Genomic DNA, 10,773 nt, shown 5'->3' with positions numbered 1-10,773 from the left:
GCTCTCTCTCTCCTGCCTTCTCTGGACACGTTGCTCTCTCTCCTGCCTTCTCTGGACACGTTGCGCTCTCTCTCCTGCCTTCTCTGGACACGTTGCGCTCTCTCTCTCCTGCCTTCTCTGGACACGTTGCGCTCTCTCTCTCCTGCCTTCTCTGGACACGTTGCGCTCTCTCTCTCCTGCCTTCTCTGGACACGTTGCTCTCTCTCTCCTGCCTTCTCTGGACACGTTGCTCTCTCTCTCCTGCCTTCTCTGGACACGTTGCTCTCTCTCTCCTGCCTTCTCTGGACACGTTGCGCTCTCTCTCTCCTGCCTTCTCTGGACACGTTGCTCTCTCTCTCCTGCCTTCTCTGGACACGTTGCTCTCTCTCTCCTGCCTTCTCTGGACATGTTGCGCTCTCTCTCTCCTGCCTTCTCTGGACATGTTGCGCTCTCTCCTGCCTTCTCTGGACATGTTGCGCTCTCTCCTGCCTTCTCTGGACATGTTGCGCTCTCTCCTGCCTTCTCTGGACATGTTGCTCTCTCTCTCCTGCCTTCTCTGGACACGTTGCGCTCTCTCTCCTGCCTTCTCTGGACACGTTGCGCTCTCTCTCCTGCCTTCTCTGGACATGTTGCTCTCTCTCTCCTGCCTTCTCTGGACATGTTGCGCTCTCTTTCTCCTGCCTTCTCTGGACATGTTGCGCTCTCTCTCTCCTGCCTTCTCTGGACATGTTGCTCTCTCTCTCCTGCCTTCTCTGGACACGTTGCGCTCTCTCTCTCCTGCCTTCTCTGGACACGTTGCGCTCTCTCTCTCCTGCCTTCTCTGGACACGTTGCGCTCTCTCTCTCCTGCCTTCTCTGGACACGTTGAGCTCTCTCTCCTGCCTTCTCTGGACACGTTGCGCTCTCTCTCTCCTGCCTTCTCTGGACAAGTTGCGCTCTCTCTCTCCTGCCTTCCCTGGACACATTTTTCTCTCTCTCTCCTGCCTTCTCTGGACACGTTGCGCTCTCTCTCCTGCCTTCTCTGGACACGTTGCGCTCTCTCTTCTGCCTTCTCTGGACACGCGAGCTCTCTCCTGCCTTCTCTGGACACGTTGCGAGCTCTCTCCTGCCTTCTCTGGACATGCTCTCTCTCTCTCTCCTGCCTTCTCTGAACACGTTGCACTCTCTCCTGCCTTCTCTGGACATGTTGCGCTCTCCTGTGCCTTCTCTGGACACGTTGCGCTCTCTCGTGCCTTCTCTGGACACGTTGCGAGCTCTCTCTCCTGCCTTCTCTGAACACGTTGCACTCTCTCCTGCCTTCTCTGGACATGTTGCGCTCTCCTGCCTTCTCTGGACACGTTGCGCTCTCTCGCCTGCCTTCTCTGGACACGTTGCGCTCTCTCTCCTGCCTTCTCTGGACACGTTGCGCTCTCTCTCCTGCCTTCTCTGGACACGTTGCGCTCTCTCTCCTGCCTTCTCTGGACACGTTGCGCTCTCTCTCCTGCCTTCTCTGGACACGTTGCGCTCTCTCTCCTGCCTTCTCTGGACACGTTGCGCTCTCTCTCCTGCCTTCTCTGGACACGTTGCGCTCTCTCTCCTGCCTTCTCTGGACACGTTGCGCTCTCTCTCCTGCCTTCTCTGGACACGTTGCGCTCTCTCTCTCCTGCCTTCTCTGGACATGTTGCTCTCTCTCTCCTGCCTTCTCTGGACACGTTGCTCTCTCTCTCTCCTGCCTTCTCTGGACATGTTGCGCTCTCTCTCTCCTGCCTTCTCTGGACATGTTGCGCTCTGTCTCCTGTGGTTTTGCAGATGTCTCTTCCTCTTCCTGCCCCAGCTCTGGGGTTTTCCTGGGTGATTTTCACCCTGTATTTCATCTTCTAATCTTTCGAGATGTTTCCTTTATGTCATTCGCTGCTCAGGTCCCCAGATACCAAAACCACACAAGGAAGGTGACAGCAGAGGGGGAGGGGACTGCCGAGAGAGAGAGAGAGACTGCCATGAACATCAGAGAGACAGACATGCAGCCAGACTCTGACAGCAATGAGCTCGGCTACGACAGCTCCCCCTCCAGCAGCATGCAGGTATCACCATCTGTGCCCTCTCTCCTCCCCCCGGGCCCTCTCTCCTCCCCCCGGGCCCTCTCTCCTCCCCCCGGGCCCTCTCTCCCCCCGGGCCGTGTCTCCTCCCCCCGGGCCGTCTCCCCTCCCCCGGGCCGTCTCCCCTCCCCCGGGACGTCTCCCCTCCCCCGGGACGTCTCCCCTGTGCCATCTCTCCTCCCCCGGGACGTCTCCCCTGTGCCATCTCTCCTCCCGGTGACGTCTCTCCTGTGCCATCTCTCCTCCCCCGTGACGTCTCTCCTGTGCCATCTCTCCTCCCCCGCGACGTCTCTCCTGTGCCATCTCTCCGCCCCCGCGCCGTCTCTCCGCCCCATCTCTCCGCCCCCGCGCCGTCTCTCCGCCCCTGTGACGTCTCTCTCCTGTGCCATCTCTCCTCCCCCGTGACATCTCTCCTGTGCCATCTCTCCGCTCCCCTGGGCCATCTCTCCTCCCCCGTGACGTCTCTCCTGTGCCATCTCTCCGCTCCCCTGTGCCATCGCTCTGCCCTCGTCTCTCCGCCCCCCCCGTGCCATTGCTCCGCCCGTCTCTCCGCCCCCCTGTGCCGTCTCTACTGTGAAGTCTCTTTGCCCGCCTGTGACGTCATATCTTGGCTTTCTAGGATTCTTCTGATGATATGAAGAAAGTTCAGAGACGGGAGAAGAATCGCATCGCAGCACAAAAAAGTCGCCAGCGTCAAACACAGAAGGCGGATACCTTACATGTGGTGAGTGTAAGGAGAGAGCAGGGCGGCAGCGTCATGTAGAGACGAGGAGAGAGCAGGGCGGCAGCGTCATGTAGAGACGAGGAGAGAGCAGGGCGGCAGCGTCATGTAGAGACGAGGAGAGAGCAGGGCGGCAGCGTCATGTAGAGACGAGGAGAGAGCAGGGCGGCAGCGTCATGTAGAGACGAGGAGAGAGCAGGGCGGCAGCGTCATGTAGAGACGAGGAGAGAGCAGGGCGGCAGCGTCATGTAGAGACGAGGAGAGAGCAGGGCGGCAGCGTCATGTAGAGACGAGGAGAGAGCAGGGCGGCAGCGTCATGTAGAGACGAGGAGAGAGCAGGGCGGCAGCGTCATGTAGAGACGAGGAGAGAGCAGGGCGGCAGCGTCATGTAGAGACGAGGAGAGAGCAGGGCGGCAGCGTCATGTAGAGACGAGGAGAGAGCAGGGCGGCAGCGTCATGTAGAGACGAGGAGAGAGCAGGGCGGCAGCGTCATGTAGAGACGAGGAGAGAGCAGGGCGGCAGCGTCATGTAGAGACGAGGAGAGAGCAGGGCGGCAGCGTCATGTAGAGACGAGGAGAGAGCAGGGCGGCAGCGTCATGTAGAGACGAGGAGAGAGCAGGGCGGCAGCGTCATGTAGAGACGAGGAGAGAGCAGGGCGGCAGCGTCATGTAGAGACGAGGAGAGAGCAGGGCGGCAGCGTCATGTAGAGACGAGGAGAGAGCAGGGCGGCAGCGTCATGTAGAGACGAGGAGAGAGCAGGGCGGCAGCGTCATGTAGAGACGAGGAGAGAGCAGGGCGGCAGCGTCATGTAGAGACGAGGAGAGAGCAGGGCGGCAGCGTCATGTAGAGACGAGGAGAGAGCAGGGCGGCAGCGTCATGTAGAGACGAGGAGAGAGCAGGGCGGCAGCGTCATGTAGAGACGAGGAGAGAGCAGGGCGGCAGCGTCATGTAGAGACGAGGAGAGAGCAGGGCGGCAGCGTCATGTAGAGACGAGGAGAGAGCAGGGCGGCAGCGTCATGTAGAGACGAGGAGAGAGCAGGGCGGCAGCGTCATGTAGAGACGAGGAGAGAGCAGGGCGGCAGCGTCATGTAGAGACGAGGAGAGAGCAGGGCGGCAGCGTCATGTAGAGACGAGGAGAGAGCAGGGCGGCAGCGTCATGTAGAGACGAGGAGAGAGCAGGGCGGCAGCGTCATGTAGAGACGAGGAGAGAGCAGGGCGGCAGCGTCATGTAGAGACGAGGAGAGAGCAGGGCGGCAGCGTCATGTAGAGACGAGGAGAGAGCAGGGCGGCAGCGTCATGTAGAGACGAGGAGAGAGCAGGGCGGCAGCGTCATGTAGAGACGAGGAGAGAGCAGGGCGGCAGCGTCATGTAGAGACGAGGAGAGAGCAGGGCGGCAGCGTCATGTAGAGACGAGGAGAGAGCAGGGCGGCAGCGTCATGTAGAGACGAGGAGAGAGCAGGGCGGCAGCGTCATGTAGAGACGAGGAGAGAGCAGGGCGGCAGCGTCATGTAGAGACGAGGAGAGAGCAGGGCGGCAGCGTCATGTAGAGACGAGGAGAGAGCAGGGCGGCAGCGTCATGTAGAGACGAGGAGAGAGCAGGGCGGCAGCGTCATGTAGAGACGAGGAGAGAGCAGGGCGGCAGGGTCATGTAGAGACGAGGAGAGAGCAGGGCGGCAGCGTCATGTAGAGACGAGGAGAGAGCAGGGCGGCAGCGTCATGTAGAGACGAGGAGAGAGCAGGGCGGCAGCGTAATGTATAGACGAGGAGAGAGCAGGGCTGCAGCGTAATGTATAGACGAGGAGAGAGCAGGGCGGCAGCGTAATGTATAGACGAGGAGAGAGCAGGGCGGCAGCGTAATGTATAGACGAGGAGAGAGCAGGGCGGCAGCGTAATGTATAGACGAGGAGAGAGCAGGGCTGCAGCGTAATGTATAGACGAGGAGAGAGCAGGGCTGCAGCGTAATGTATAGACGAGGAGAGAGCAGGGCTGCAGCGTAATGTATAGACGAGGGGAGAGCAGGGCTGCAGCGTAATGTATAGACGAGGAGAGAGCAGGGCTGCAGCGTAATGTATAGACGAGGAGAGAGCAGGGCTGCAGCGTAATGTATAGACGAGGGGAGAGCAGGGCTGCAGCGTAATGTATAGACGAGGAGAGAGCAGGGCGGCAGCGTCATGTAGAGACGAGGAGAGAGCAGGGCGGCAGTGTAATGTATAGACGAGGAGAGAGCAGGGCTGCAGTGTAATGTATAGACGAGGAGAGAGCAGGGCGGCAGTGAGTGTAAAGTATGGATGATGGGAGTAGTAGTCTGAACTTGTGGCCCAGCATGTGATCTGTCTCTTCACAGGAGAGTGAGGACCTGGAGCGGCTGAATGCGGCGCTGCGCAGGGAGATTCGCTGTCTACGTGAGGAGCTGAAGTATCTGACGTGTGTCCTGAGTGGTCACCAGACTGTGTGTCCCCTGGGGCCCCCCAAACATCCAGAGTTCCCATCACTGCCCTCCCCGCACAACACCGAGTAAATAAAGAGCATATCCGCACCGTCTGTGAGTCCGCACCGTCTGTTCAGAGTGTCAGCTCTTCCGCCCATCACATCCAGAGACGCCAACTGGGGATTATACTTACTGACCCAATGGAAAAGGTTTAGATGTTTCATTCCGGCAGTGTATCCAAACAATATACTGAGCTGAGATACATCTGGTGGGATACACTGCAGTGTCCTACATTATATAAACCAAAGTCTACTCCATCAGCTGTCACACATCATACCTGTACTCCAGAGCTGTACTCACTATTCTCCTGGTGGGGTCACTGTGTACATACATAACATTACTTATCCTGTACTGATCCTGAGTTATATCCTGTGTTATACCCCAGAGCTGTACTCACTATTCTGCTGGTGAGGTCACTGTGTACATACATTACATTACTTATCCTGTACTGATCCTGAGTTATATCCTGTATTATACCCCAGAGCTGTACTCACTATTCTGCTGGAGGAGCGGGCGCTGTGTACAGTCTGTGGAGGTGGTTTGGATATGTACTCACTATTCTGCTGGAGGAGCGGGCGCTGTGTAGTCTGTGGCGGTGGTTTGGATATGTACTCACTATTCTGCTGGAGGAGCGGGCGCTGTGTAGTCTGTGGCGGTGGTTTGGATATGTACTCACTATTCTGCTGGAGGGGCGGGCGCTGTGTAGTATGTGGCGGTGGTTTGGATATGTACTCACTATTCTGCTGGAGGGGCAGGCGCTGTGTAGTCTGTGGAGGTGGTTTGGATATGTACTCACTATTCTGCTGGAGGGGCGGGCGCTGTGTACAGTCTGTGGCGGTGGTTTGGATATGTACTCACTATTCTGCTGGAGGGGCGGGCGCTGTGTAGTCTGTGGAGGTGGTTTGGATATGTACTCACTATTCTGCTGGAGGGGCGGGCGCTGTGTAGTCTGTGGCGGTGGTTTGGATATGTACTCACTATTCTGCTGGAGGAGCGGGCGCTGTGTAGTCTGTGGCGGTGGTTTGGATATGTACTCACTATTCTGCTGGAGGAGCGGGCGCTATGTACAGTCTGTGGAGGTGGTTTGGATATGTACTCACTATTCTGCTGGAGGAGCGGGCGCTGTGTAGTCTGTGGAGGTGGTTTGGATATGTACTCACTATTCTGCTGGAGGGGCGGGCGCTGTGTAGTCTCTGGCGGTGGTTTGGATATGTACTCACTATTCTGCTGGAGGGGCGGGCGCTGTGTACAGTCTGTGGAGGTGGTTTGGATATGTACTCACTATTCTGCTGGAGGAGCGGGCGCTGTGTACAGTCTGTGGAGGTGGTTTGGATATGTACTCACTATTCTGCTGGAGGGGCGGGCGCTGTGTAGTCTGTGGAGGTGGTTTGGATATGTACTCACTATTCTGCTGGAGGAGCGGGCGCTAAGTAGTCTGTGGAGGTGGTTTGGATATGTACTCACTATTCTGCTGGAGGAGCGGGCGCTGTGTACAGTCTGTGGCGGTGGTTTGGATATGTACTCACTATTCTGCTGGAGGAGCGGGCGCTGTGTAGTCTGTGGAGGTGGTTTGGATATGTACTCACTATTCTGCTGGAGGAGCGGGCGCTGTGTAGTCTGTGGAGGTGGTTTGGATATGTACTCACTATTCTGCTGGAGGAGCGGGCGCTGTGTAGTCTGTGGAGGTGGTTTGGATATGTACTCACTATTCTGCTGGAGGGGCGGGCGCTGTGTAGTCTGTGGCGGTGGTTTGGATATGTACTCACTATTCTGCTGGAGGAGCGGGCGCTGTGTAGTCTGTGGAGGTGGTTTGGATATGTACTCACTATTCTGCTGGAGGAGCGGGCGCTGTGTAGTCTGTGGAGGTGGTTTGGATATGTACTCACTATTCTGCTGGAGGAGCGGGCGCTGTGTAGTCTGTGGCGGTGGTTTGGATATGTACTCACTATTCTGCTGGAGGGACAGGCGCTGTGTAGTCTGTGGCGGTGGTTTGGATATGTACTCACTATTCTGCTGGAGGAGCGGGCGCTGTGTAGTCTGTGGCGGTGGTTTGGATATGTACTCACTATTCTGCTGGAGGAGCGGGCGCTGTGTACAGTCTGTGGAGGTGGTTTGGATATGTACTCACTATTCTGCTGGAGGGGCTGGCGCTGTGTAGTCTGTGGAGGTGGTTTGGATATGTACTCACTATTCTGCTGGAGGAGCAGGCGCTGTGTAGTCTGTGGAGGTGGTTTGGATATGTACTCATTATTCTGCTGGAGGAGCGGGCGCTGTGTAGTCTGTGGAGGTGGTTTGGATATGTACTCACTATTCTGCTGGAGGAGCGGGCGCTGTGTACAGTCTGTGGCGGTGGTTTGGATATGTACTCACTATTCTGCTGGAGGAGCGGGCGCTGTGTAGTCTGTGGAGGTGGTTTGGATATGTACTCACTATTCTGCTGGAGGAGCGGGCGCTGTGTACAGTCTGTGGAGGTGGTTTGGATATGTACTCACTATTCTGCTGGAGGAGCGGGCGCTGTGTAGTCTGTGGAGGTGGTTTGGATATGTACTCACTATTCTGCTGGAGGAGCGGGCGCTGTGTACAGTCTGTGGCGGTGGTTTGGATATGTACTCACTATTCTGCTGGAGGAGCGGGCGCTGTGTAGTCTGTGGCGGTGGTTTGGATATGTACTCACTATTCTGCTGGAGGGGCGGGCGCTGTGTAGTATGTGGCGGTGGTTTGGATATGTACTCACTATTCTGCTGGAGGAGCGGGCGCTGTGTACAGTCTGTGGAGGTGGTTTGGATATGTACTCACTATTCTGCTGGTGGAGCGGGCGCTGTGTACAGTCTGTGGCGGTGGTTTGGATATGTACTCACTATTCTGCTGGAGGAGCGGGCGCTGTGTAGTCTGTGGCGGTGTTTTGGATATGTACTCACTATTCTGCTGGAGGAGCGGGCGCTGTGTACAGTCTGTGGCGGTGGTTTGGATATGTACTCACTATTCTGCTGGAGGAGCGGGCGCTGTGTAGTCTGTGGAGGTGGTTTGGATATGTACTCACTATTCTGCTGGAGGAGCGGGCGCTGTGTAGTCTGTGGAGGTGGTTTGGATATGTACTCACTATTCTGCTGGAGGAGCGGGCGCTGTGTAGTCTGTGGAGGTGGTTTGGATATGTACTCACTATTCTGCTGGAGGAGCGGGCGCTGTGTAGTCTGTGGCGGTGGTTTGGATATGTACTCACTATTCTGCTGGAGGGGCGGGCGCTGTGTAGTCTGTGGCGGTGGTTTGGATATGTACTCACTATTCTGCTGGAGGAGCGGGCGCTGTGTACAGTCTGTGGCGGTGGTTTGGATATGTACTCACTATTCTGCTGGAGGAGCGGGCGCTGTGTAGTCTGTGGCGGTGGTTTGGATATGTACTCACTATTCTGCTGGAGGAGCGGGCGCTGTGTAGTCTGTGGAGGTGGTTTGGATATGTACTCACTATTCTGCTGGAGGAGCGGGCGCTGTGTAGTCTGTGGAGGTGGTTTGGATATGTACTCACTATTCTGCTGGAGGGGCGGGCGCTGTGTAGTCTGTGGAGGTGGTTTGGATATGTACTCACTATTCTGCTGGAGGAGCGGGCGCTGTGTACAGTCTGTGGCGGTGGTTTGGATATGTACTCACTATTCTGCTGGAGGAGCGGGCGCTGTGTACAGTCTGTGGCGGTGGTTTGGATATGTACTCACTATTCTGCTGGAGGAGCGGGCGCTGTGTCGTCTGTGGCGGTGGTTTGGATATGTACTCACTATTCTGCTGGAGGAGCGGGCGCTGTGTAGTCTGTGGAGGTGGTTTGGATATGTACTCACTATTCTGCTGGAGGAGCGGGCGCTGTGTAGTCTGTGGAGGTGGTTTGGATATGTACTCACTATTCTGCTGGAGGGGCGGGCGCTGTGTCGTCTGTGGAGGTGGTTTGGATATGTACTCACTATTCTGCTGGAGGAGCGGGCGCTGTGTACAGTCTGTGGAGGTGGTTTGGATATGTACTCACTATTCTGCTGGAGGAGCGGGCGCTGTGTAGTCTGTGGAGGTGGTTTGGATATGTACTCACTATTCTGCTGGAGGAGCGGGCGCTGTGTACAGTCTGTGGCGGTGGTTTGGATATGTACTCACTATTCTGCTGGAGGAGCGGGCGCTGTGTAGTCTGTGGAGGTGGTTTGGATATGTACTCACTATTCTGCTGGAGGGGCGGGCGCTGTGTACGGTCTGTGGAGGTGGTTTGGATATGTACTCACTATTCTGCTGGAGGGGCAGGCGCTGTGTAGTCTGTGGAGGTGGTTTGGATATGTACTCACTATTCTGCTGGAGGAGCGGGCGCTGTGTAGTCTGTGGCGGTGGTTTGGATATGTACTCACTATTCTGCTGGAGGAGCGGGCGCTGTGTAGTCTGTGGCGGTGGTTTGGATATGTACTCACTATTCTGCTGGAGGAGCGGGCGCTGTGTAGTCTGTGGCGGTGGTTTGGATATGTACTCACTATTCTGCTGGAGGAGCGGGCGCTGTGTACAGTCTGTGGCGGTGGTTTGGATATGTACTCACTATTCTGCTGGAGGAGCGGGCGCTGTGTACAGTCTGTGGCGGTGGTTTGGATATGTACTCACTATTCTGCTGGAGGAGCGGGCGCTGTGTAGTCTGTGGCGGTGGTTTGGATATGTACTCACTATTCTGCTGGAGGGGCGGGCGCTGTGTACAGTCTGTGGCGGTGGTTTGGATATGTACTCACTATTCTGCTGGAGGAGCGGGCGCTGTGTAGTCTGTGGAGGTGGTTTGGATATGTACTCACTATTCTGCTGGAGGAGCGGGCGCTGTGAAGTCTGTGGCGGTGGTTTGGATATGTACTCACTATTCTGCTGGAGGAGCGGGCGCTGTGTAGTCTGTGGCGGTGGTTTGGATATGTACTCACTATTCTGCTGGAGGGGCAGGCGCTGTGTAGTATGTGGCGGTGGTTTGGATATGTACTCACTATTCTGCTGGAGGAGCGGGCGCTGTGTAGTCTGTGGCGGTGGTTTGGATATGTACTCACTATTCTGCTGGAGGAGCGGGCGCTGGGTACAGTCTGTGGCGGTGGTTTGGATATGTACTCACTATTCTGCTGGAGGAGCGGGCGCTGTGTAGTCTGTGGCGGTGGTTTGGATATGTACTCACTATTCTGCTGGAGGAGCGGGCGCTGTGTAGTCTGTGGAGGTGGTTTGGATATGTACTCACTATTCTGCTGGAGGAGCGGGCGCTGTGTAGTCTGTGGAGGTGGTTTGGATATGTACTCACTATTCTGCTGGAGGAGCGGGCGCTGTGTACAGTCTGTGGAGGTGGTTTGGATATGTACTCACTATTCTGCTGGAGGGGCGGGCGCTGTGTAGTCTGTGGCGGTGGTTTGGATATGTACTCACTATTCTGCTGGAGGAGCGGGCGCTGTGTACAGTCTGTGTAGGTGGTTTGGATATGTACTCACTATTCTGCTGGAGGGGCAGGCGCTGTGTAGTCTGTGGAGGTGGTTTG

At 56.6% G+C, this 10,773-nt stretch overlaps 1 protein-coding gene across 1 annotated transcript; it reads left to right on the top strand.

The window, feature by feature from the left end:
- The first annotated feature begins 1,730 nt into the window (after positions 1-1,730).
- On the top strand, positions 1,731-5,304 carry LOC130328647 (basic leucine zipper transcriptional factor ATF-like). The gene is made up of 3 exons (XM_056553480.1): positions 1,731-2,038; positions 2,673-2,777; positions 5,119-5,304. The coding sequence occupies exons 1-3, from the start codon at positions 1,736-1,738 to the stop codon at positions 5,290-5,292; spliced, it is 582 nt and encodes a 193-aa protein (XP_056409455.1). The 5' UTR covers positions 1,731-1,735; the 3' UTR covers positions 5,293-5,304.
- The last annotated feature ends 5,469 nt before the right edge of the window (positions 5,305-10,773 follow it).

The sequence above is a fragment of the Hyla sarda genome, unplaced genomic scaffold, assembly GCF_029499605.1.
Source record: "Hyla sarda isolate aHylSar1 unplaced genomic scaffold, aHylSar1.hap1 scaffold_3113, whole genome shotgun sequence".
Lineage (NCBI taxonomy): Eukaryota > Metazoa > Chordata > Amphibia > Anura > Hylidae > Hyla > Hyla sarda.
This window is presented reverse-complemented; position numbering and strand designations above follow the sequence as displayed.

Bases quoted from the DNA above. Each gene is read 5' to 3' on its own strand.
- LOC130328647 (XM_056553480.1), top strand. From the start codon at position 1,736: ATGTTGCGCTCTGTCTCCTGTGGTTTTGCAGATGTCTCTTCCTCTTCC. The intron at 2,039-2,672 runs GTATCACCATCT...TTGGCTTTCTAG, and splicing joins CCCCCTCCAGCAGCATGCAG to GATTCTTCTGATGATATGAA. The intron at 2,778-5,118 runs GTGAGTGTAAGG...GTCTCTTCACAG, and splicing joins AGGCGGATACCTTACATGTG to GAGAGTGAGGACCTGGAGCG.